The 25,474-nt window shown below is 40.9% G+C and overlaps 2 protein-coding genes and 1 long non-coding RNA gene across 3 annotated transcripts; 1 reads left to right on the top strand and 2 right to left on the bottom strand.

Moving 5' to 3' along the window:
- Positions 1–3,339: 3,339 nt before the first annotated feature.
- On the bottom strand, positions 3,340–4,110 carry LOC145429464 (uncharacterized). The gene is made up of 2 exons (XR_013909701.1): positions 3,989–4,110; positions 3,340–3,879 (listed from the first exon to the last, which is right to left on the bottom strand). It is a non-coding gene; the product is annotated as an uncharacterized LOC145429464 (long non-coding RNA).
- A 931-nt stretch (positions 4,111–5,041) lies between these two features.
- ccdc86 (coiled-coil domain containing 86) lies at positions 5,042–6,482 on the bottom strand. The gene is made up of 4 exons (XM_026169330.2): positions 5,845–6,482; positions 5,527–5,656; positions 5,352–5,426; positions 5,042–5,219 (listed from the first exon to the last, which is right to left on the bottom strand). Exons 1-4 carry the CDS (start codon positions 6,372–6,374, stop codon positions 5,070–5,072), a joined length of 885 nt encoding a protein of 294 aa, XP_026025115.1. The 5' UTR covers positions 6,375–6,482; the 3' UTR covers positions 5,042–5,069.
- A 3,144-nt stretch (positions 6,483–9,626) lies between these two features.
- Positions 9,627–24,719, top strand: glb1 (galactosidase, beta 1). Its single transcript, XM_026171169.2, has 16 exons — positions 9,627–9,841; positions 11,898–12,067; positions 12,409–12,559; positions 14,447–14,507; positions 14,593–14,687; positions 14,779–14,959; positions 15,121–15,179; positions 15,260–15,381; positions 16,235–16,275; positions 16,377–16,489; positions 16,666–16,740; positions 17,309–17,398; positions 17,483–17,596; positions 22,966–23,097; positions 23,397–23,636; positions 23,999–24,719. The coding sequence occupies exons 1-16, from the start codon at positions 9,785–9,787 to the stop codon at positions 24,227–24,229; spliced, it is 1,932 nt and encodes a 643-aa protein (XP_026026954.2). The 5' UTR covers positions 9,627–9,784; the 3' UTR covers positions 24,230–24,719.
- Positions 24,720–25,474: the final 755 nt, after the last annotated feature.

Below are 25,474 nucleotides of genomic sequence, written 5' to 3'. Positions count from 1 at the left end.
GGTATTCATTTCAAGAAAATGTTGCATGTGACTTGAGTTGAACTGTAAATAAAGTTTCCAAGTTTTGGAAGGATGTTTGTTGTGTTTTGTCTTTTCCTCTTCCAGATGTAGTCGAAATGTATCACTAAATTGACAACTCAGGAAAAATAATGTTTGTATGTCCTGTCTCAAGATGCATTCAGTACCTCTTGGCTGGACTGATGTAACTCAGTATTAGCAGGGTGTTCTAAAAGTTCCCTGAAAGCCTTCTGTTGATCCAAAACTATACTGTGACACTAGAAATTCTCTGTATTGGCTTCCTGTTAAATCCACAAACTTGCTCATGCTTAGTTGTCTAAATTTTTCTCCAGAATATTTTAGAGATTTTTACCCCACAGTTTAAACCACCTTGAAGCGACTGTTATTGTGATTTGATGCTATATAAATAAACCTGATTTGAATTAAATCAAAATTATACATATAAATAAAAATTATGTTCCACTGTTATCCTGGTGACTGACAATGGCTTCAGAAAATTAAGGCCACCTCTGCTTAAGTCTTTGGGTTTTTTTTTCTTCACTGATATCATTTACTCCTTGTTGGGACTGTTTGCCAGTAAATATGATGCACCAGCGCCACCTTCTGGTTAAATACTCAAATGTTTAAACTGCATTTTCAGTTACAATATAATAATTTTTTGCTGACTGCATACTTCCTGGTATTGCAGGTGGATGCGGTCCTGGTTGTTGAGCAGGACAGACGAGAGGCAACTGTAACACTTTTATTTTCTCCAAAAAGAAATAAACTAGAATCATGACACTGGGCATGCCCAGTAGGATTCTTCCTGCATATGAAAGGAAGCAGGACAATTTTAATAACAAGTTTTGACAAAATTGATACATTTTTTTGATGTAGCTGCAAACATTTTTCTTCCACACACATGGGTACTACACACCGGGCCACAAAGGGATGGACATGGTCAATACTCAGGTAGTCTGTGGTGTTTAAATGATGCTCAGCTGGTGCCAAGAAAATATCCCCCGCATCACTAAACCAACACCAGCCTGAACCATTGACACAAGGTAAGCTGGATCCATGCTTTTATGTTGTTTACACCAAATTCTAACCCTGCCATCCAAATGTTTCAGCAGTTATCGAGAGTCATCAGACCAGACAACATTTTTCCAATTTTCTGTTGCCCAATTTTGGTGAGCCCGTGTGAATGGTAGCTTCAGTTTCCTGTCCTTAGTTGTGGCACCCGGTATGTCCATCTGCTTCAAGGATCAACGTGTTTTGCATTCAGAGATGCTTCTAGGCATATCCAATTAAGTTATTGGAGTTACTGTTGCTTGTGAGAATCTTCTCTGTGAATCCTAGAGATGGTTGTGCAGGAAAATCCCAGCGCATCATTGGTTTCTGAAATACTCAGATTACTACAATAATCAGACTACAAATACTCTGGCCCCAGCATTATGCCACATTCAAGGTCACTTAAATCCCCTTTCTTCCTCATTCTCATGCTCAGATTGAACATCAGCAGGTCACCTAGACCATGTCTATATGCCTAAATGCACGGAGTCACTGCCACATGACTGGCTGATGAGATATTTGGGTTTATGAGCAGCTGAACAGGTTTACCTAATATAGTGGCCTTCAGTCTATCTAAAATATTAATTTCAATATTGATTTGCATGGTTTTTAAAAGTGGTTTGAGTGCATAAGACTTGGACTTACAGTACCCTTCGTAGGTGTCCTTTTATTTGAAATACAGTGGAAAATGTTCCCAACCACTGTTACAGCCAGGGACACTCTAACAGTCTCACTTTGTGCTTTAAATTGAATATTTTTACCTGTCAGTAAGAATATATGCATTTATTGCATCAAGGGATGATGTCAAAATTCAATTAACCTGTCCCCAGCCTCTCGTCCTCAGGACTCATCCACTGTTGTCGTGGCTACTATAAGGTTGTTTCTACTTAAACAAATGGGAGCACTCAGTAACATCTGGCCACACGGCATTTCGACACAGCAGCTGGTTTTAACTCATGTTAGAAACCCTTCATCAGGGCACAGCACACTCAGTCTGTTTTGTGTCTGTTTCAGTAAACAGTGGCTCATACACATGTTAATAACTGACAGAGAGAACAGGCTGAGAAAGTACTGGTGTGGCTTGTTTTTGTCACCCTGTAAAATGGTCTCAAGTTTGAGGACATTGTTATCCTAATGCTAGTGTAATGCTACTTTACTTCAACACCAATCACTTTTATGTCAGCATTCCTATTTCAGCCTCTCCCTTTTATCTGACTGTGAACTCATGTCTTGTGTGCACATTTTAGTGAGCGTTTGAATTTGTGTCATACGACATACAAACTAGCACCCACAAACTTAAAATCTATAAATATTAGTTAGCACTTTATAATGATGTCACGCTATTAAGCACTAGTAATATATTAGTAAAGTGCTAGTAAGAGCTTCATTCATCATTTATGATGACATTTATAAATACAGATACATCATTATGATTATATATTTATAAATGACACACTAAGGAGGAGTAATGCTCTGTAAAAGATGAACTAAGCACTTGCTAATACCTTATTTAATACTTAATAGTGTGACATTATTATAAAGTGCTAGCAAATATTTTATATTGTTTTTAAGAAGAGAAACCATCAGAATATCTGTGAAAACTCCAATAGACGACTCATTTGATCTGACCCATGATGGGAAACTGGTCCAGTGTCTAAAAATGCTTTTTCGTAAAATGCAGTTTATCAGTATAATATCAGTATTTTATTTAACAAGGGGCTGTCCTGACATAGATTATGATGTATTACTTGATAGATAGATGTTTGTTTGTCTTTTTTAATTATCAACCCTAAAACTGACAAGTTAGCATAGATACATCAGCCCACTCATGTGAAATCGAGGACTAGGCCTGGTCCTCTCAGCCACCTCAGACCAAAATCAATTAAATGCTGAACGTCCAGTGTTGCTTTGGCAACAGTTTGAAATGGTTTGCAATTACTCTCTGTTGAATTTTAAAGCGATAAGATGGCCCACTTTACCTCATGTCCCGGTTTTCTTGGGATCACACTATTGATCGGTCTTCCACTGTCTATCCTGTTTTTAAAATCTGCTTCAAAAGACTCCATGATCTGATTTATTTTCTTCTTGAATTCAGATAATCGAAGGTAGACTTCCTTACTTTATGTCAATTACATAAAAATCGATTTTCAGAATTATTTCAGGAAATAATAAGATTTTTTATTACAGTGTTATAACTCCATCTGAGTCAAAGTGATCAAAAAGGTCATTTCAACATATATTTAAAGTAAGGAAGAGAAAAGAACAACAAACTTTCGGTTTGATCACTTTTATTAAAACGTGACCACTTTGCATCACCTAGATCTTAAAACCTGTCAACAGAAGTGCTTCATGTCATGATTACACTGTTTGATATTTAAGGATACACTGTGTGCGATGCCTCTCTGTGAATAACAAAGATCAGATGAAGGCAACACAAGAAGAAGCTAAACAGGAAGGAGGCGCTTAAAGAGTGAGACAGTGAAGTAGCACACAGCCAGACTGCTCATGAACATGATCCCAGTGGGAGAGGCCACCGCGGCGTTGCTTGAAGTGCTGTTAGATGTTGTTGCAGTGTTGTTCGCAGTAGCGGTGCTGATTGTGCTTGTCATGTTTGTTGCAGTCGTGGCAGTGGCAAAGGTGGGAGCGGTTGAATTTACAGTGGAATTTGTCTGGGCATTTGCTGATGCTGCTGATTGATGAGTAAAACATCCGTATGAGACAGAAAGAGAATAAATGAGAAACTGTGTTTTACTCGCCGATGATCAGGATCTGTATCAGAATGGTCAGAAGCATTTTTGATCTCTGTAATGCCTGAAAACCAAAAGGAAAATTGTAATATTTTGACTTTAAACATTACTGTCTAACAAGCAAACGGTCTAAAAGAGAAAGCTGAACAACCTATTAAAAGTGTGTTACTTACAACACTCCTGTATTTTAATTTCTCTCAGCTCAGTTGCGAACTTGTCTCAGTGCCGAGTCTTCTTGCACCTCAGATGAGCAACTTCGCCTCAAGCTGTGAGTTCTTCCCGTCTTTTATACTGTGAATGGCAGACATGAGGAATGACATGAAAGAGACACCTTTGAAGGATGGCCATTCCTTTCACAGCAGTCACCTAAGTTTAACAAACTGCTTTGTTCATGCGTGCATCTCCAGGATTGTGAGATTATTGACAGATTACAAAGGAATCGGGTTGGTCGCAGGTGAAGAGAAGCAGGGCGTGTGTTCAACATGCTAAAGCCATGTCTTGTGTATGCATACTTACTGGTGACGTTAACGTGTCACGACCAAGGTTAGAAGAAAAGTCCCACAGACTCATCCAGTGGACATCATCTCTTACAGCAGGATGATTCTGCTTTATTCATATAATCATTTTTTAACTGCACTTAAACAACTTCTATTTTTCTTAGGCTGTCTGGAGAAAAACATGTTAGATCTTCTTCCTCCAGAACAAAAACTCCAGACACAAAGAAAAATCTTTTGATTGAATTGGACTCTTTTAAAAAAAAAAAAAAAAAACTACAGTGCACCTATCTTCAGATGGCTGCGTCCCACAGGACATGACAGTGATATGGACCAAAATCTCTGACGAAATGTTTCAAGCAGCTTGTTGAATCTACGCCATGAATTAAAACAGCTCTGAAGGCAAAAAGGGGGTCAAACTCAGTACTAGCAAGACTTTAAATCTTAAGAACGCGATGCTTTTATAGTTCAAAAATGTACTTTTGGAGGACAATCTGCTCATAAATGATCTCAGACTCCCATTTCTGAAGTTCTGAATAAACCATCAGTTCACAGCCCATTAATCATCAAACACAGTTTCACAAATATAAAACCAGCATTATTATAGTTGCACTGAAATGAGTTTGTAGTGATATAAAAATACTGTCAGCCACCAGTGCTCCCCCTCAGCCTCAGTGAAGTTTTAATAAATAAATGAGTGGAAGACAAGAATGAGTCAAAATCCAGAACAGATAAATTTGATCACATTTATTTCTGGACTTTAAGTTAAATCTTGGTCAGAGTTCTTCTGTTTCTTTGTGGGTTTGCCGCTCTGCTTCTGTGACTTCTGCAGCAGAGCCAGCGTGTCTCGCTTCTCAATCTTTCTGAGATGTTTCTTCTTCATCCTCTTGATCTTTGACGTATTCCGGATCTGAGAAACAAATGAGACATAAAAGTCAAATATGAGCTGATTGGAATATTACAATAAACCGAGAAAGCATTGACACACGAGGGACTGAAGAATATGCCAGTATTTCTTTTAGCTGGAGACAAGTCGACATACCACTTGAACGATCTCAGCTTTGCGTTCGTTCTCTTCTCGACGTTTTAAGTTTTCTTCTCTTCTTTTCCTCTTTTCCTATTAAAACAGGCAAAAACACAAAAACAAGTGAGGTGCAAAGCGTTGACAACACAATGGTCAAGCAGACCTGCATCACTCACACAGCCTGCCTCCTTACCTCCTTCTGCCGAGCTTTCTCATCCTTAAGCTGCAAAGAATACTGCTTCACCAGTGCCTTCTCCCGCTTGGCCTCCATCTTCTTTTCCCAAGAGGAGCACAATTGTTTGTCTCTCACTAAAGCTGAAAACCTTAGAAGACAAAAAAGGTTCACACTAAAGTTTTACCAACAAACTTTAGGGCGATCTGTACAAGACATCTCATTATAAACGAAACCTTATTACCAAGAACTCTCATCACCATCCTCATTAACTGCCATGTACGTACTTTTCATTCACATACAGTACTTTATAATAATAATAATAATAATCGTCCTCACCTCGCCTTGCTCCGGTCCTTCCACACTCTTCCAGATTTCGGTTTTCCCAGAGGAATGGCCGGGCGGGGCTTCTCACTGGGAGCTAGGTGAGGCTTCTTCGGGACCGGCTCTGCTGGAACAGGTCTGGACAGAGGAGCGTCTCCGCTGCCGTTAACTGTGGATTTGTTTTCTGTATCCGCCGCTGGAGTCACTGTCTGTGGCTCAGCTGGTTCCGGTGTCGGCTGCTCTGCCCCGGGACAGGGCTCTGGTTCCGCTGGCATGCTGGACCTGTCCTCGGCCGGACTCACAGGTTTCTCCTCTGTATTTGTTTCCTCCACCTCTACCGGTAGCTCCTGGAGGACTGACCTCCTGCTCCTCCGGCTGGGAGTCCTCACCGGGGCTTCAGAGCCGAGCACCGGTGCTGGAGTCCGGAACGTGCGGCCGCTGCGGGTCCGTCTGCCCTCCGCCGGTGGTTCCTGGACCTGCTCCGCTCCCGGTTCCGCCTCATCGGCGGCTTTCTCTTCTGACACGGGTTTTCCTCTTTTTGGCATATTTTTAAATAAAGTAACAGCTCATTACTAAACCGTACTTCTGTTTCCACGTGTGAGCTCTCCCAGCGTTGTGTACGTCGCGTTATTTCCGGTGTCGACGATAAACAACATGGCTTCACATTACCGCCACCTCCAGTTCTGGAGGGCAAACTACAAATTTGAACTTCCTCTAAGGAGCGCCATTGTTTGGCTTTAGCTTTTATCATGAAAACTGTGGTGTTTGCTCTTTGTAATAATGCTCATATAAATGTGACACCATCAATGTGTAGCTTAGTTAGCTCCATCAGTGAGTCAGTCTCAGAGATACCTCTAGAGTTAGATAGTGAGTGAATTTAGCTTGTCACAGTTCACATATACACTAATTAAACACACTTGGATTTTGGGTGTCTTCTTTCTTTACAGCCACAATCAAATTTGAGAAGTCAGTGTCTTTGGTTGCATGTCTTATTAAGGCGAGGTTGCTGGAAGTGAACCACAGAACACAGAGAGAAAGATCCTGAAATGACGCTAAAATACAAACAAGAGGAAAGTGGTCAAAGTATTTGATGAAGGCTGAAGAACCTCATAGGCCGACTTCATATGTAAACTTTAATTTGTTTCATATTTTACTAAATTTAAAACAGGGGGATTTCAAATCAAATGTCATGTAAACCTCAGTAATGTAAGTAGCTGCTGTGAGGCCTTTTTGAGCTTTTTGGGTTGAGGCCAAAAAGACCAGTAGAGGTCCTTAAAGATTTGAACCCTCAGAATCAGTTTGCGCTTCACTGATCTCAACCTGATCCCGATTTACAAACTTATTACTGATTTAATTTTCAGAAATGCAACTGAATAAGTTAAATAAGCTAACAATTTTACACTTTTTTTTCCTTAAGGGCAGCAAATTTAGTTTAAAAAGAAGGAATAGGGCTTTGTTTGGATTCATCACATCACACCCATGCAAGTAGTAAAGCTTGCAACCCCCTTTTTTGATTTGTTGTATTTTTATATTTCATAGTGCAGTTATGACAGGTATAAATACCAGAAGTTATTAGAAGCAGATATTAAAACTGAGACCTCAGTCATGCCATTTAACCTTAGCCGAGCCTTAACTGTGGGAGATGTGAAAACATTTTTTCTTAACTAAAAATCCTCTTCCTTCATTGATGTGATTACATTTAGTCACCCTTCAGACCCTGATGGAAGAGTCTGACTTTAATGCCAGAGTGACTTCATCACTATCCTGGCAAAGTGTGTTAGTGTTTAGGTGTTACCCAAGATCCACAGTGACGGGAGACAGCTGAACCATTTAACAGGTTTCAGTGAACAGTTTCAGGAATGTGCAACAGCACACAATGTTCACAAGCAGTTTTCCAAGGACCAGGACTTCCCTCAGGTAAGTGTTACCAAAACATGGATTCAGACAAGTATTTCCATAGGAACTGGGAGGGTAAGGCTTGCAGTTAACCTTCCAGAACAGAGGAGTCTCCGATGAGACTGAGGAATTGGGACAGGAAAGTGCTGTCAGTATGTGGAAATGCGAAACAGGTTTGCCTGCTTGAGTCTTCCCTCGACCACACCGACTCCTGGAAAAGAACATGCATGCAACTTATAGAGCTAGACAACAGAACTGCACCTGGAGGACAGGAAACTATGACATGATTTGACCTTTCACCTTTTTAGACCTTCCCAAAGCTTCCTTTCTGTCTAATCCAACCATAAAGGGCATGTTAATCGATTATTAACCAGGTACTGACAGGAACACTGAGACAGGTTTGCTTGTTGTAATTTAATTTGCTGTTGTAATTGTAATTTAATTTAATAATTGTATTTGATCCAAGTCTCTGGTACACTAACTGTCAGTATTTTTCAGCATAAGGATGCATCACCTGAAAAAAGCATATTAGAAGTTGCCACTCCAAGCCCCGGGCATCAATAAAGTCAATCCACGTCAAAGCGTACCAAAGCCTTCTTAAATAGCACAGCTCTGCCCCCTCTCACTTCTATCTGCTGTAAATTTGAAAGCTTTTTATTTTTTATTTTTTTTTGCAAGGTCCCAGAAGATAGACTGTTGCACATGTTACTGCTCACAGCAGAAAACAGGCCAAGTGTTTTCAAGTGTTCATGGGTGTTGTTTTGTAGGGGAATCTTGCCCATCACAGGGGAACCTGAACTTGTTTTCCCTCCACACACATGGCCATCCCACCGCTCATAGGCTCATCAGCCTTCTGTATAATTATATTGCTTATAAAGAATTCAATATTTTGTTTTAACTGCGATAAGATCAAAGCTTTAAGTAGAATTAGACTGTGCCTGACCAATTGGTGTAAAAACTTTAGGGCCAAGAACTCGTGACTGTACTGCCTGACTTTGTTCTAAAGTTTTTCAGGGTGGGATCTCACCTGTCAGAGGTGAACCTCCACTGTTTTTATTTTTTAACAAAATTCTCAAAACTTGCACAAAGTCTTTATCTCCACATTCTTATCTCTAGTTAAACCACATCCAAACAGTTTTCTCACACAGTGTCCCTGCTCACACCGAGGACAAGGCCAAGTATCTGTAGGCCACCCCACAGTGTCCCTCATAGGTTCATCTGCTTGGGTTTTACTTAGTAGAGAAAAATGCAGGTAACTAAAACACACACACACACACACACACACACACACACACACACACACACACACACACACACACACACACACACACACACACACAGTCCAAATGAAACAGCTTACTTGACACACCTTTTAAAGTAAAATGTTACATTGTGAATATTTAAAAAAAAAAAAAAAAACGTCTTCAGTGCCTTAAATAAAAGGCCCAACACTGCCACCTGCTGGCTTAAAAGCGTCCATACGCCACCATACGGCACAATAATAATAATATTTTAAAAAATAATAATAAAAATAAATAAATAAAACTAGGACGTCCTCTTTTCCTCCTGCCTGGCAGCTCCTTATTCAACATCCTTCATCCAGTATATTCATTGTCCCTCCTCCGCACAGGTCCAGACCATCTGTTCCTCACCTCTCTCATGATTTCCAGACATAAAAATATTGCGGATTTAATACATTGTCGTTCTCTTACCCATATTTCCTTCTGCTGTATATTGTATTTTTACTCTATACTGTCAGATTGTACATTTAAAAAAAAGGCTTCTATCCCATAGTTCAAAACAGTGACTGCCATTATTTCAAACCCTTTGAATAAAAAGCTCAACACTGCCCTCTGCTGATGTAAAAGCGTCCACACTCCACCAGCATATCACATGATTTCACTTCCGCGAGCCCAAATGAAACGACTCACGCGCAGTAGATCCAGGGACGTAAGGTCTGTCGCCGACCGTGTTCAGATAAATTCTGCATGTTTTGGTAACTTTGGATGCGCTCCGAGCCTGAAACAGAGCAGCAGGACTCCTGAGAAGACTCGTAATCATGTTGGTGCTCAAAACTGGCAGCGTGCTGCTTCTGCTGATGCTCTTTGGACGATCAGTGAGTAGACTACGCTTTTAAAGATAAAGTTTTAAACTTGTCTGGTGCATACTCTGCAGCCTCATTACACGAACATGAAATTGGGTGCTGTGATGTGAGATCATAAAGGTTTTTAACATCAGTAGTGTCAGGCTCATGTATCGGTTGTTGTTTGTCAGAGTTTTAGACTATAAAGATGAATGGTCGATAGGTTACACTGGAATGTCTAGCAGAGCTGAAACATTTAAAACCATGTTGGGATAACTACAGGATCTTAATGAGACATCTTTTACTGAGACATCCTGAGATCACCTGAGATGTCAGCCCTGTGCCATAAAAACACGAACTTGCTAAATTATGACCACTGCAATATACAGCGCTAAGAAACAGCGCTTCCTGGTTTGCTTATATTTTGGCATATTTGTCACACGTACATGTTTCAGATCATTAAACACATTTGTAATGTTAGACAAAGATAAGCTGAGTAAATACAAAATGTAGTTTTTAACTGATCATTTCATTTTTTAACAAACAAACAAAAGTTATCCACATGTACCTGGCACTATGTGAAAAAGTTAATGTCCTTCGTTCTCAAATTATGAATATACACAGACTCATTAGCCACACTTAAGCCTGATTACTGCCAGGCCTGCTGATTCAAGAAATCACTTAAACAGAACCAGTCTGACAATCTCCAAAAGTAACACATCATGGGACAATCTAAAGAAACACATAAACTCCAGTGAAGCACTGTGAGAGCCTTTATTCACAAAAGGAGAAAACGTGGAACAGTGGTGAACTTTCCCAGGAGTGTACGGCCTCGCATCAGCAGCTCATGAAGGGGGTCGCAGAAGAACCCAGAACAAGATCAAATGAACTGCAGGTCTCACTTTCCTCAGTGAAGTTCATGATTCAAGAATAAGAAATAAAATGGCCTGTATTTGTATAGCGCTTTAATAGTCCCTAAGGACCCCAAAGTGCTTTACACATCCAATCATCCACACATTCACGCACTGGTGATGGCAAGCTACACAGCCACCCTGGGGTGCACTGACAGAGGCGAGGCTGCCGAACACTGGCGCCACTGAGCACCACCAGTAAGCAACGGGTGAAGTGTCTTGCCCAAGGACACAACGACCAAGACTGTCCAAGCCGGGGCTCGAACTGACAACCTTCCGATTACAAGGCGAACTCCCAACTCTTGAGCCACGATCGCCCCATAAATAAGAAAGAGACTGGGCAAAAATGGCATCCATGGGAGAGTTCAAGGAGAAAACCACCAACACATAGAACACAAAGGCACACATTTGAAAAACCATGTTGATGATCCCCGAGACTTTGGGGGAAATATTCTGTGGATTGATGACACAAAATCTGAACTTTTTGGAAGGTCTGCATAAAAAGAACATAATACCAGCAGTCAAACATGGTGGTGTTATTGTTATGTTCTGGGGCTGATTTGCTGCTTCAGACCCTGAACAACTTGCTGTAATTGACAGAAACATGAATTCTGCTCTCAACCAGCAAATTCTGAAGGAGAATATCTGAAGCTCGAGCTCACCGGAGTTACATAGCAGAACAGTGATCTGAAACACACCAGTAATTCTGAATGGCTCAACAAAAAGAAATGAAGGTTTCTTTTGTTGAGCTAAGTCAAAGTTTGGACTTCAGTCCGACTGAGAGTCTTTGGCACAACCCTAAACAGGCTGTTCATGCTCGAAAATCCTCCAATGTGTGTGATTTAAAACAATTTTGTAAAGGAGAGCGGGCCGAATTCCTCCACAGTGATGTTGCCAGGTATCGCAAATGCTTGATTATAGCTGTTAGTGCTAAGATTGGCCCAACCAGTTATTATGTTTAGGGAGCAATAGCTTTTTTCACACAGCGCCAGGTAGGTTTAGATGACTTTTTTCCCTTAAGAAATTAAATGATCATTTAAAATGAATATTTTGTATGTGGCTGGGTTATCCATGTCTAATTGTAAAATGATATGAAACATCTAAGTGTGACAAATATGAAAAAAAAAAGGGGAAAAAAGATTCAGATGTGAATCTGTTGTGTTGTGATCTGTCTGCAGCTCGGGGAATCTCCTTCATTCACTGTGGACTACCAGCATGACTGCTTCCGTAAAGATGGGGAGAAGTTTCAATACATATCAGGAAGTATCCATTATAACAGGATACCCAGAGTCTACTGGAAAGATCGGCTGCTCAAGATGTACATGGCAGGCCTGAACGCCATCCAGACGTAGGCTTACTTCCTCTCACTCTCTGTAATCTTCACATATCTGTGGAACTGATGTGGAAACTGAAGCGAATGAACTCAGCTTATAAGTTAATAACTGTGGCAGTTTTGCTCTGTTGATGCAAACAAACACATAATCTTAGCACTATGATGCTCTATAAACTAAACTGTAAATAGATTACATGTTAGTGAATCCAAATTAATTTATGGCGCAATCATGACAAAATAGTTATAGAACTAAGGATGTATGATTTGATTTAAAGCTTCATGTTAATGAAAGCACAAACACATCTGACAGGTTTCCTGTTTGTTTGGATGACACTGACGTTTCAGTCACTTTGCAGGTACATTCCCTGGAACTACCATGAAGCGCTTCCAGGCTTGTACAACTTCAGTGGAGACAGAGATTTGGAGCATTTCCTTAAGCTGGCGCAGGACATCGGTTTGCTGGTCATCCTCCGGCCAGGACCGTACATATGTGCAGAGTGGGACATGGTGAGTGAAAGTGTTTGTTGACTGTGTTTTTATAATAAACTATTACAGGACACTTAAAACATGCACTTGCCTTTTATTAATAATGTGGAGAGTCTAATCCCTCCATCAGCCTTAACCGCTTCTTACCTGGTCATCTACACAGTCGTTTCCAAAAAAGCTGGGACGCCGTGTATCCGGTCGTTAAGTGATGATGTGACGAATCCTACTTCCGGGCCTAAAGTAGTCTGCGTTTAATATGCCTTTTGTGTTGTTAACATGTTTAATGTTATGTATTTTCTTCTATTTAATCTCAAAAAACAGTCAGTGATCACTGTTGACCTCCCTCGGCTTTTATTACCACTAATCATTTATTTAAGCTCAGTTTTTAAAACCTTAGGATGTAACTACAGCCCAGCCCATGCAGCAGTATATGAATGACTAACCTCGTATTGTGGATGGATTATCTCAGTTGTTCTCCTGGCTGAAGTTTGGTCCTTTTACAGCATCCTGCCATGCGATTACATTTGTTCCTGACCACTGAGAACACTCACGTTAACTTTTATCGAGTGGAAAAAAAGTTAGCTTGTTTATATTATGCTAACATAGCTGTGTCGCTAGCACATCATTATATACCAGCTAGCCCAACTTCAGTAACCCTACAAACGTCACTGCTGTTTAGTTTTCCGTCTTCATTTATGCTGGAAGTGATAACAGAGCTATATGTTTTAATTTGTTTCCAAAACCCCGCAGTCAGGACATGCTATATTGTATTTAGATAGAAGCTAGCGAGCTAACTCCCTGCTAACTTCTAACTCCGTTAAATGTCATAAATTCCGTTTTCATGGATGCCTGGATGTTAAACTCAATTGTTACACCTGGTAGAGCAGAACGCTGATCATTTTATTAAAGATGAAAGACTTTAGACAGTTTTTCAACTCTCAGTAATGCCATAGTGATCGTTTGATATATGGACCTGCAGCGGAGTTTAGGTCCAGACACTGCTAGTGACGTCAGACTGAACAACCGGATAGTGCAGTGATTTGGTGATGTTTTTATTCACAGTTGAGCACAAAAAAGGTAATTTTGGATTTGAAGGTTATCAATATGCCTCAAAAAGGTTGTGGATGGGCCATGTTTACCACTCTGTAGCATCCCTTGTTCTTTTAACTACAGTCTCTAAACATGTGGGAACTGATGTGACCAACTTTAGGGAGAGGACTATTGTCCTGCTCTTGTTTCATATCAGATCTAGCTGCTCAACAGCCCTGGGGGTCTTCTTTGCAGTATTTTTGGTTTACTAAAGCTAAATGCTTTTAGATGGTGAGAAGTCTGGAAGGCAGTCAAGCCTGTTCATCATCCAGGCTGCAAAGTCATGCTGTTATAACAGAAGCACTGTGCAGTTTAGTATCATCTTCATCTGAAATCTGCAGAAATTTATGAATCAGATAGCAGTGATTTTCTTTTTATTTAAATGTTTGGTCAGAAACTGTTGATGAATAATTGATGGATAAAAGGATAAGTAACAAATTTCAAGTGTTGAGTTGATCCTCTCGGGACCCGGAACACCGCTGTAAAATTTTATATTTCCCTCTGGATGAACCGAATTGCAAAGCTTCCCAACCTTTGGTGCAAAGCATCATAACATTCCCAGAAACCCATCACGCCTCATAATTAACCTCTACTGCAATACATACTCTGTGGTCCCCATAGTAATTGTCTTTTTTAGCAACGAATAGAAACTGAGTTTCTATGCTATGCCATGCCTCAAAGCTTTAAACATGCATTTAGCAAAAATTTCTTAATATTAGTATGAATTGCAAGTTATATTTCTGCTGTTTAAGTTTCACTGGACTTTATGGTGTATTTAAAATTTCACGTTATCTATTTTTGTGTATTTCTGCCAACCAGGGTGGTCTGCCTGCCTGGCTTCTCAAAAAGAAAGACATCGTACTGCGCTCTACAGATTCAGGTGAGAAACAAAAGCAAATGGTAATGTAACCAGTAGAAATTGTATATACAGCACAATTCGCAACAGAGTCATTTGTGTATTCCAGACTACATCGCAGCAGTGGATAAATGGATGGGGAAGTTGCTGCCTATGATAAAGCCGTATCTCTATCAGAATGGTGGTCCGATCATCACTGTTCAGGTGAGTCCAGGACTTTCCTGGTGTTTGGATTTGTACCTGCTTTAGCTGCTGTTGTTATGTTTTACATCATCATTACATACCTGTTTGATAGGTGGAGAATGAATACGGCAGTTACTTTGCCTGTGACTACAACTACATGCGTCACCTGTCCAAGCTGTTCCGCTCTTACCTGGGTGATGAGGTGGTGCTGTTCACTACAGATGGGGCTGGGCTGGGCTACCTCAAGTGTGGCTCAATACAAGACCTCTATGCCACTGTGGATTTTGGGCCGGGTAGGTATCTGTCAACGGTAAAATGCAGAGTGAGGTGAACACTCTAAGCTGAAAACTTCTTGTTTTTTTTCTGCACTGACTCCTTGTCACATTTCATTAGTCATTCACAGGGAAGTAGCAAAAACAAATGCATGATTATTATTGTCTCTTCCTTTTGCTAGGTGCTAATGTTACTGCTGCCTTTAAAGCACAGAGACAAGTTCAACCTCACGGGCCTTTGGTAAGGGTCGCCCTCACAATGTTCTCACAGCATGGTACGTTTTCTCTTTAGGTGCTCACGGTGCTGTTTTTAATTCACAGGTGAACTCTGAATTTTACACTGGATGGCTGGACCACTGGGGATCACATCACTCGGTTGTGTCGCCCACTCGAGTGGCTAAGGTCCTCAGCGAGATGCTGCTCATGGGAGCAAACGTCAACTTGTGAGTTTATGGATCTCAGAGACTGATTGTTAGAGACAGTGAAGGGCTGTATCATCTAAAGCTAGAAATGTATTGGTGAAGTGATGCCTCCAGGGATCAATCCACTGCTACAACTGCCACCTAATACAGTGATTGGCCAAACATGGTGCACAGGTAAATGATAGAAGGTTCTTATCTATCAGACATTATGGCAGCATCATGTTGCTTAGCAGCCACTTAGCAAGATGCTAAAATGATTTATGCACTGGTATTGTATCGTTTTAATTTTACAACTGCCACACAAACATTAAATTAGCTGTTCCTAGCAACAACCTTGCAACAGGCTTAAGTGACAAAAATCTTTGGTACCGATCTACCACCCCATCCCATAATGCACTTTGCATTTCTCCTTCATTTACCTTTTTCATTCTCTTGTGTTTATACACCATTCTACATTTCCACAGTGTGTCAGGGTGGTGTGATCAAAAAGTTTCAGCCAAATGTTTCTTCTACAATAAAAAAAAAAGACATCTCCTTTGACAACACAGTTGTGAATAACGGTAACAAAGAGGCATATGAGCTTCTTAGGTGACATCTACAGGGAGCAGGTGAAAAGAAGCAGATCTGTAAAACATTATTACTCTGTGTAGTGTGTGATTAATAATGAGTCTGATCTTAAATCCACACTTGAACATTTCCATCTTGAGTTTGCAACTATGGCAAACAGTGATTGAAATGGGCTAAATTATTGTAAGAATATACACATTGCTATGTAAAATAATTGGATACTAGCTAATTGCTCTACATTTGCAAATACAGCAGGTGCATATTTTAGCTTATATACCGGTACTCACCTTCCTTCCTCCTCACACAGGTACATGTTCATAGGAGGAACCAACTTTGGATACTGGAATGGTGAGTCCACTTTGACAAACTGATCTGCTGAGATGATGATTGTTTCACATGACTTCTGACAAAACACTGCCTTTTGTCTGACTGTCACTTAATACCCTCAGGGGCCAATATGCCATACGCTGCACAGCCAACAAGCTATGACTACGATGCTCCGCTCACAGAAGCCGGAGACCTCACAGAGAAATATTTTGCCATCCGAGAGGTGATCAAAATGGTACGAACAAGCGTAAGCTTCTACTTTTACAGTGTCTAATATCTGTGAAGGTAATAAAACACTGGCAGCATTTCATTAGCATACGCTAACTGTAGTTACAATAAGTAATTCATTGTTTCTTTTGAGTATGGTTTTCTTGTATAAGCCATTTTGACAAACTTGCATTTTTCCAACAGTACAGTAAGGTACCAGAAGGGCCGATACCACCAACAACTCCAAAGTATGCGTATGGTGCCGTAACAATGAAGAAGGTGGGTGATACTCATCACCTTTAATAAAGTCATTAAAACAGTGTTATAGAGTTTTTACTGTTTTATTGGATTATGCTTCAAATGTTATGTTATACTTATGTTCACATATTTCACCAGACACAATGTACCAACTCTGCAGAAACAGGAAGCTCACCCTGTGACATTATTAGCACACACACTTTGTGACACACACACACACACACACACACACACACACACACACACACACACACACACACACACAGCTTACACACAGACAGCATCAGGACCTGCGTAACAGGAAATGTGATTATATTTGCATATTGACGATGTAACCTATAAAAATAAACGAATGCTGCAGTTCGTGGTGTCGCTCTGTCTGAGATTCACCCGTGCAGCACGTTAACTATCTCGAGTGTCTCAGTGTTGTTTATTCACCTGACTGTTTGTTAACTGTAAATCTCTGACAAACAGCTACTTTTTTAGCACTTTAATAATGATTTTCACATTGCTTTATTAAAAAATGGATAATGAAGCTTATGGACTGATGAAAATTAAAGATTAAAGTTTGACCTTGTGCCACCTGCAGCTCCAGACCGTGTCGGATGCCCTAGACGTACTGTCTCTCTCTGGCCCTGTCAGAAGCATCCATCCTCAGACTTTCATCGACTTGAATCAGGTACCAGTAATTGTTCCGTTTTTCCCGTTTTATCAGCAATAATAACTTTGTACTGTCATTAACGAGTCTCTTATGCTCCTCTAGGCTTTTGGTTTTATGCTTTATAGGACCATCCTGCCCATGGACTGCACCACACCAACTCCACTGTCATCTCCACTGAATGGGGTCCATGACAGAGCATACGTGTCAGTGGACGGGGTGAGTATCAGATGTTAGGTGGAGGTTCTTCTTCATATGAAGCCAGACTTTATCACAGTTCGCTCAGTCAGTTCAAGTTTAGACTAGCTGTTGTTCTTAAATATTTCGGTGGAAGCCAAACGTATGCATCATTAAACTTACACAACTTTTGCTTTCATTAAGTTGTTGTCTTGTTTTTTTTGATTAGGCTCCTGTGTTCATGTTTAGTAAGTCACTTATTTATTCATTAACAAACTTCGATGTCTTTTGCATCAAAACCCATAATTTTTTTTGCAGTAACCGCTGTGGATAAAACAAGAAAAAAAATCATAATAAAATCATTAAAGATGCAGCTGGATATGTTACAAAAGATGAAAACAGAAATGAAACACTGAAAAGAACTGATCTGCAATAAGCACAAAGTACAACCGCATACAATGACACGACAAGGACGGCACACTTTACTGCCAAACAACAGCAGGATAAATAAAAAAGAGATATTCCACAATTAAGGTAGAACTAATAAAGTCATTTCGTCTTTATTAGTTCAGTTTATTAACTGAACTTTATTTATATATATATATATATATATATATATATATATATATGTGTGTATATATATATATATATATATATATATATATATATATATATATATATATATATATATATATATATATATATATATATATATATATATATATATATATATATATATATATATATATATATATATATATATATATATATATATATATATATATATATATATATATATATATATATAACACACACACACAGTGGGGCAAAAAAGTATTTAGTCAGCCACCTCCTCTATCTGCCGGTGGTACATACCGTGCAGGGGCCTGTCCTTCCATGATGGTTCCTTGTCTCCCTCCTCTTTCTTGGGTTTCTGCTGCCTGAGGTATTCACTGAGCACTCGGTCAGTTGGGGCCATCTTCCCAATGTATTCTTGGATGTTCGTTGTCTCATCCTGGACTGTGGTGCTGACACTCACCAGTCCCCGGCCCCCTTCCTTCCGCTTAGCGTACAGCCTCAGGGTGCTGGACTTGGGGTGAAACCCTCCATGCATGGTAAGGAGCTTTCTTGTCTTTATGTCAGTGGCTTCTATCTCCTCCTTTGGCCAGCCTATTACCCCAGCAGGGTACCTGATCACGGGCAGGGCGTACGTGTTGATGGCCCGGATCTTGTTCTTACCATTCAGCTGACTCCTCAGGACTTGCCTGACCCTCTGCAGGTACTTGGTGGTTGCAGCTTTTCTAGTGGCCTCTTCATGGTTCCCATTCGCCTGCGGGATCCCCAGGTACTTGTAACTGTCCTCTATGTCTGCAATGTTGCCTCCTGGTAGTTCAATCCCCTCAGTTATGACTACCTTCCCTCTCTTTGTTACCATCCGACTACACTTCTCCAGTCCGAATGACATTCCAATGTCATTGCTGTATAGCCTGGTAGTGTGGATCAGTGAATCGATGTCTCGTTCACTCTTGGCATACAGCTTGATGTCATCCATGTACAGGAGGTGGCTGACAACTGCTCCGTTCCGTAGTCGGTATCCGTAGCCAGTCTTGTTAATGATCTCACTGAGGGGGTTCAGGCCTATGCAGAACAGCAGTGGGGACAGAGCATCTCCTTGGTAGATCCCGCACTTGATGGTGACTTGTACTATGGGCTTGGAGTTGGCCTCTAGTGTTGTACGCCACATCCCCATTGAGTTCCTGATGAAGGCTCTTAGGGTCCCATTGATCTTGTACAATTCTAGGCATTCCAGTATCCAGCTGTGGGGCATTGAGTCATAGGCCTTCTTGTAATCAATCCAGGCAGTGCACAGGTTGGTCAGTCTGGTCTTGCAGTCTCGGCTGATTGTTCTGTCTACCAGTAGCTAGTGTTTTGCGCCTCTGGTATTCTTGCCAATCCCTTTCTGTGTCCCGCTCATGTATTGACCCATGTGCCTGTTCATCTTAGCCGATATGATGCCTGACAGGAGCTTCCATGTAGTACTGAGGCAGGTTATTGGTCGGTAGTTGGAGGGGACCGGTCCCTTCTTGGGGTCCTTGGGGATCAGGACCGTCCGACCTTCGGTTAGCCATTCCGGGTGTCTCCCGTTAACTAGCAGCTGGTTCATTTGTGCTGCCAGACGCTCGTGGAGTGCAGTCAGCTTCTTCAGCCAGTAGGCGTGAACCATGTCGGGCCCTGGTGCTGTCCAACTCTTCATACTGGAGACCCTTTCTTGGATGTCTGCCACTGTGATGGTTACTGGACCCTGTTCAGGGAGGTCGCTGTGGTCTGCCCTCAGATCCACTAGCCACTGAGCATTGCCGTTATGGGTTGCGTCCTTCTCCCATATGCTCTTCCAGTATTGCTCCGTCTCCAGCCTTGGTGGTGCTGTTCTCTTATTATTATTATTGTTCCCTTGCCACTGAGAGTACACCTTTGCTGGTTCTGTGGAGAACAGCTGGTTTATTCTCCTGCCTTCTATCTCTCTGGTGTACCTCCTCAAGCGGCTGGCCAAGGCTGTGAGTCTTTGCTTGGCAGTTTCCAAGGCCTCAGGTATGGACAGCTTGCTGTATTTCTTATGCACCTTCTGTGTCGCACCTTTCTGCAACTCCATTAGTTGGCTAACCTCCCTCCTACTTTGATCTTGCCCTCTAGCCTCCTTCTCCATGGAGGGTACTGCCCCTTGTGGCTGTTCAACTTGTAGCCAAGCATCTCACTGATCACTGCTGCCGTATTGTAGATCAGCTTGTTAGTGTCGGTAATCGTGGTTGTAGGTATCGTCCGTAGTGCTGCATTAACATCATCTAGCAGACCTTCTGAGGGTACTTCACGTAATCTTGGTAACCGACTACGGGGGATACAGGTTTCAAGCAGCTGGATAGTGTAGTGGTTAGACTACACGCCTTTGGAACAGAGGATCGCAAGTTCGATTCCTGCCTAGGGTGTCTGTATCCAGTAAGGGTCCTAAGGCTAGACCCCCTATGCTAAGCAAGCCTACCGCAGACATGAGCGAGACAGATAAATATGAAGGCATGCCGGCTCGGACGTCGCCCGGATCAACAAGGTCCGCGTCAGGTGTTGAGGAACCAGGGCACCCTGATGAAAAGTGGGCTACTGGAACAAGAAGGCATCGGTGGGCTATATATATGTGTGTGTGTATGTGTATGTGTATATATATATATATATATATATATATTATTTTAGGGGTGCAACGATACACAAAATTCACGGTTCGGTTCGATACTTTGGTGTCACGGTTCGATATTTTTTTCGATACAAAAAAAATGTTCATGCATTTTTAATTTGTCATTTATTAAAATTATAAATATATATTTTAACTCAAAAGTACAGTTTTTAAATTTAACCCTAACCCTTGTGCGTGTTTTTTATTTTGACAGCGAATGCGCACCTGCGGACCACTTATGTGCAGCCCTGGTTATTTAGCTCGTCATATTGCAGCCACAGAAATTCTTTTGTCCATAAAACCATAAAGCTGCACTTTCTTTTTGCCTTATAGTCTGATTTGTCATAACTTCTCCGTTTTGTGGTAAGCTTTTCTTTGGCTGTCACTTCTTCACCCTGACCTGTCTTATTTGGCTCAGCAGAACTAAAATATATATCTGTCTGTGAAGGTTCTCAGTCATCCAGGTCATCGTAGTCAAATATATATCCTGCTGCTTTTACACACGCACTCACATAAGCTCAGCGATTCTCTGCGCGATCAACCTCTCACATGTTTAAGCTTGCTGCGGGAGATTTCACTTGTCATGTTTGCATAGTAAGCTAACAATTAATAAGACGATGTCAGAGGAATTGGTGCACAAATTATCATCACTCACAGATCAGTGCTGTCGCTCTCTATACACAGTTCGCACGATTGCAAAGTGAAAGCAAAAAAACAAGCGCAAATTCAAACGCGATTTCAATATGTCACATATTGACAGTGGCTCACCGATGCCAATGACATAATTACCCAGCTACATTTCCGAAAGAATGCAAAAGCATTGACATATATTTTTCCTACAATAGCCCGACGGGCAGGGAAGAGATAGATTTTGGTAGCCCGACTGAAAAGATCGCTAGCCCCGGGACGTCGGGCTAGCGATATTGCGAGCCCTGTATCTGATTGAGGAATCACTCATCTTTGGAAAAGAGAGTTTATTACAGAGAAATGTCTCTTTCCAAAATAAAAGCTATACTATCCGCTTCTTCTGGGCTATATTCTCAGCAGCATAAGGAGAATCATGTGCCAACAGCTGTCTAAATGACTCGGCTAAAGTTAGTAGCATGCTTGCTTGTTTTTTTCTGCTTCCACTTGTCTTTGCACTAGGATGATGTCGGCGTAAATGTGCAGTCATATTCGTTGTGTTCCCACTAGTGCTTTCAGGTTAATCTCGTTGAAATGACCTTAACGCCACAACACGGCAAATCTCCGTTAACGAGCTACCGCCGATCGCCCCGTGCATGGGGCTAGATGGCCAACATGTTAACGAGCTAACTGCGTTAACACACTAGCTCCCACCCATGTAATTGAGCATTGCATGGCAAACATACTGTTTTACTTTAGTCCATGACTCGCTTACCTTCAGGGTCATACGTCACATGAAAACCAAAATAATTCCAAACGCCAGATCTGAATGCCCTGCGCTCTTCCTTCTGACGATGCTGTCTGTGTTGAGCGCTCAGTGAATCTGCGTTCGACTACTCCGCCTAGGCTGCACTGTCGAGCCTAGGCGGAGTAGTCGAACGCAGATTCACTGAGCGCTCAACACAGACAGCATCGTCAGAAGGAAAGTTGATAAAATAAATCAAAAATTTTGTATTGTTCGATACATATGCGTACCGAACCGAAAGCACTGTATCGAACGGTTCAATATCGATACGAATATCGTTGCACCCCTAATATATATATTAGACCTTTAAATCATTCTCTCCTTTTTCACTGAGTAGGTTTTATTTTTTTATTTATTTTTTTTGCATCTGGATTCTTCTTCCTTCATCTCAAAAGAACTGAAATTAAAAGAAAAGAAAAAGGAGCTCTAGATGTTTAGTTTTCCCTCAAATTTCCTTTAAAATCTTTTTCAGATGTGATACTTGGTGTGGGGTTTTTTGTTATTATTATTTTGAAAATAATATTTTAAAAGTGCCATTTCCGTTACCTCCTCGTGGTTCTTAATCTTTCTTACATTTTCATTTAAGTCTAAAACTACAGGTAGTATAATAAGATAGATTAGTAAACAAAACAGGTTAAGCTTTTAAACTTGATATAATCTCCACTTTTTCCCCAAAAACTGCTTTGCACTGATCAAGAAAATGTGATTATTTCTGCTATAATCTGGATTTTTTTTACAGATTTTTTTTTATTTCTTCTCAAGCTGGCTGTAGGAATTCTTGAAAGGGATAAAGTCTTAAGCATCAATGTAACCGGGAAGGCTCGAAGTCAGGTGGACATACTGGTGGAGAACATGGGCCGAGTAAACTACGGAAAACAGATCAACGATTTCAAGGTTTGTTTCTGTGCTACAACATGTCGTGCTGATGTTTGTCCTTTGGACATTTTAGTGTTTGTGTAAGTATCCCAGGTCTATGGTCATGCGGAATTTGGTCACTTTTGTAAAAATTGTCCAGAGGTTCATGTAGGGTTTTTTTTGGTTCTTCAGAGTTTCATCAATCAGAGATCAGATAATAAAACATAATAATTGACACACAAACAAAACTATTTTCTGTTTATCTATTATTATTATTATTATTATTGTTAGCTGTTTAAAAAAACAGTCCCGTGAGATCTTCTCTTCTCTTATCACAGGGCTTGGTGTCTAATCTGACCCTGGGGGCGGACCTTCTCACCGACTGGACCATGTACAGTCTCAGTATTGATGAAGCAGTCATGAAGGGCCTCCTCGGAGAAAAAGAGCCTGCACTTTTTGATCCACCTCAGCCAGCTGATCTCTCCCCTCCAGCTTTCTACGGGGGAAGCTTCGTGATACCCGACGGCATCCCAGACCTCCCTCAGGACACCTACATCAAGCTGAGCAGTTGGAGAAAGGCATGTGACATGTTTTATAGCACGCACTGGTGCTAACTTGTCAAAAGACAGGTTTTGCTTTTCTCTGCTGAATGTTCTTATGCATTTAATATTTTTGGTTTTAGAGGGTCTGCTGGATAGAAGGTGACAGTTTGACCTCAAAGTACATGTGTTTATGTGACTGTATACAGACTGAATATTCATTTTTAGTTGCATCCTGGTAAATGAAATTATTGTGTACAATTTTTTAGGACCAGGTGGTGTATTAGACCTTTGACATCTAGATAGATACACAAGATATTTTTAATTTTTGTTAATTATTTAATTTTATTTTGATGAAAAATGGGCTAAGTAGCTTGTCTTTGTGATTTTGTGTTTTTCAGGGACAGATCTGGATAAACGGCTTTAATGTAGGACGTTACTGGCCGACTCGAGGGCCTCAGATGACACTTTTTGTCCCTGCTAACATCCTCAGTACAGCTGCACCAAACAATGTGACCGTCCTGGAGCTTGAAGGGGCTCTCTGCGGCTCTAAAGCGTGCACTGTGGAGTTCACCAACACCCCCATCCTCAATGCAACAGTCCAGTCTGACTACAAACAGCACAGTTGTTAAAGAGGATTTACTGTGACGATAAGAAAACTCTCCGCTGCACAAAAGGGATCTATTTGCACATTTAGACTCATTGATTTAGCACTTGTTGGGTCACCTCAACAATCTTTCTTTTTTTTTTTTAAACTATGAAAAGTGGTTAAATTTGGGAAATAATATCAATGATGTGTGTTTTTGTGCATTTTGCTGAATTATTTTAGCATGTTTTTTATCAGCACATTAACTTCGGGTTTCTCTACCTCACTGATTCCACATGATTCCAAATTCACAGACTTTTTTTCCTCTTCAAAAAGGGAATGAAGTGAAAGCCACTGAAAGCTGTTTTTTTTTTTTTTTCTTTGTTGTTCAAAACTCAGATCAGGGAATTATTGTATTTTTAAATTACTGCGGGATTGCTGCTTTTATTCTTTTACATTACATTACATGCACTCTGAGTTTGATTTACCTTTATACACCTTTCAAATAAAAACCAAATAATTTGGAATTTCAGAAATCCCCTTTGTCTTGTCTTTGTATGAAAAGATACCAGTCCGCCTGGCTGCTGTGGTGGTACAGTGGTTGGAAGGGTTGGGATCTGCTGCTGAGGCTTGTCTGTGTCCAAAAACATGGCTGTAGGTTCTTCTGAAGTGGCCTTGGGTGAGGCTGCACTTAAGTGCACAAAAACATGTAGTCCTCTCTATAAAAGGTAAGCGTTGTTTGTGGTGGGAAATACTGGGTGTGATGTATCCATCACCATAAGGTGAACAAAGCCATTATGGCCACTTTATTAGATATACTTAGCTTGTTAATACAAATGTCTAATAATCCAATCACATGGCACCAACTCAAAGCATTTAGATATGTAGTCATGGTGAAAACAACCTGATAAAGTCCAAGTGACTGAACGTGGTCTGAATATTGCAGATAGTGCTGGTCTGCTGGGATTTTCCTGCACAAAACTGTGTAACCCAGTGAGCAGCGGTTCTCTGAGTGAAAGTGTTTTGAGGTCAGATGAGAATAGCCAGACTGTCTCCAGCTGATAGGAAGGCAACAATAAGTAGATTGGGTAGTATTTTACAATCTCTGGCTCTCTTCCACAGCATGACTTTGTCCTGTCTTCCTTCTCTGACCCCATCCAGTCGCGGTAGATGGCCGCCCCTCCCTGAGACTGGTTCTGCTGGAGGTTTCTTCCTGTTAAAAAGGGAGTTTTTCCTTCTCACTGTCGCCAAAGTGCTTAATCATAGGGGTCATATGATTGTTGGGATTTTG

This window comes from Astatotilapia calliptera, chromosome 6 (assembly GCF_964374335.1).
Source record: "Astatotilapia calliptera chromosome 6, fAstCal68.1, whole genome shotgun sequence".
NCBI classification, from domain to species: Eukaryota; Metazoa; Chordata; class Actinopteri; order Cichliformes; family Cichlidae; genus Astatotilapia; species Astatotilapia calliptera.
Note: the sequence above shows the minus strand (reverse complement) of the source record. Positions and strands in the feature narration are given on the sequence as shown.

Coding starts and splice junctions, on each gene's coding strand:
- ccdc86 (XM_026169330.2), bottom strand. CDS start 6,374: ATGCCAAAAAGAGGAAAACCCGTGTCAGAAGAGAAAGCCGCCGATGAG. Junction 5,657..5,844: donor AAGGACCGGAGCAAGGCGAG/GTGAGGACGATT, acceptor TTGTCTTCTAAG/GTTTTCAGCTTTAGTGAGAG. Junction 5,220..5,351: donor AAGCTGAGATCGTTCAAGTG/GTATGTCGACTT, acceptor TTTGTTTCTCAG/ATCCGGAATACGTCAAAGAT.
- glb1 (XM_026171169.2), top strand. CDS start 9,785: ATGTTGGTGCTCAAAACTGGCAGCGTGCTGCTTCTGCTGATGCTCTTT. Junction 12,068..12,408: donor GGCCTGAACGCCATCCAGAC/GTAGGCTTACTT, acceptor GTCACTTTGCAG/GTACATTCCCTGGAACTACC. Junction 16,276..16,376: donor CAACTTTGGATACTGGAATG/GTGAGTCCACTT, acceptor TAATACCCTCAG/GGGCCAATATGCCATACGCT.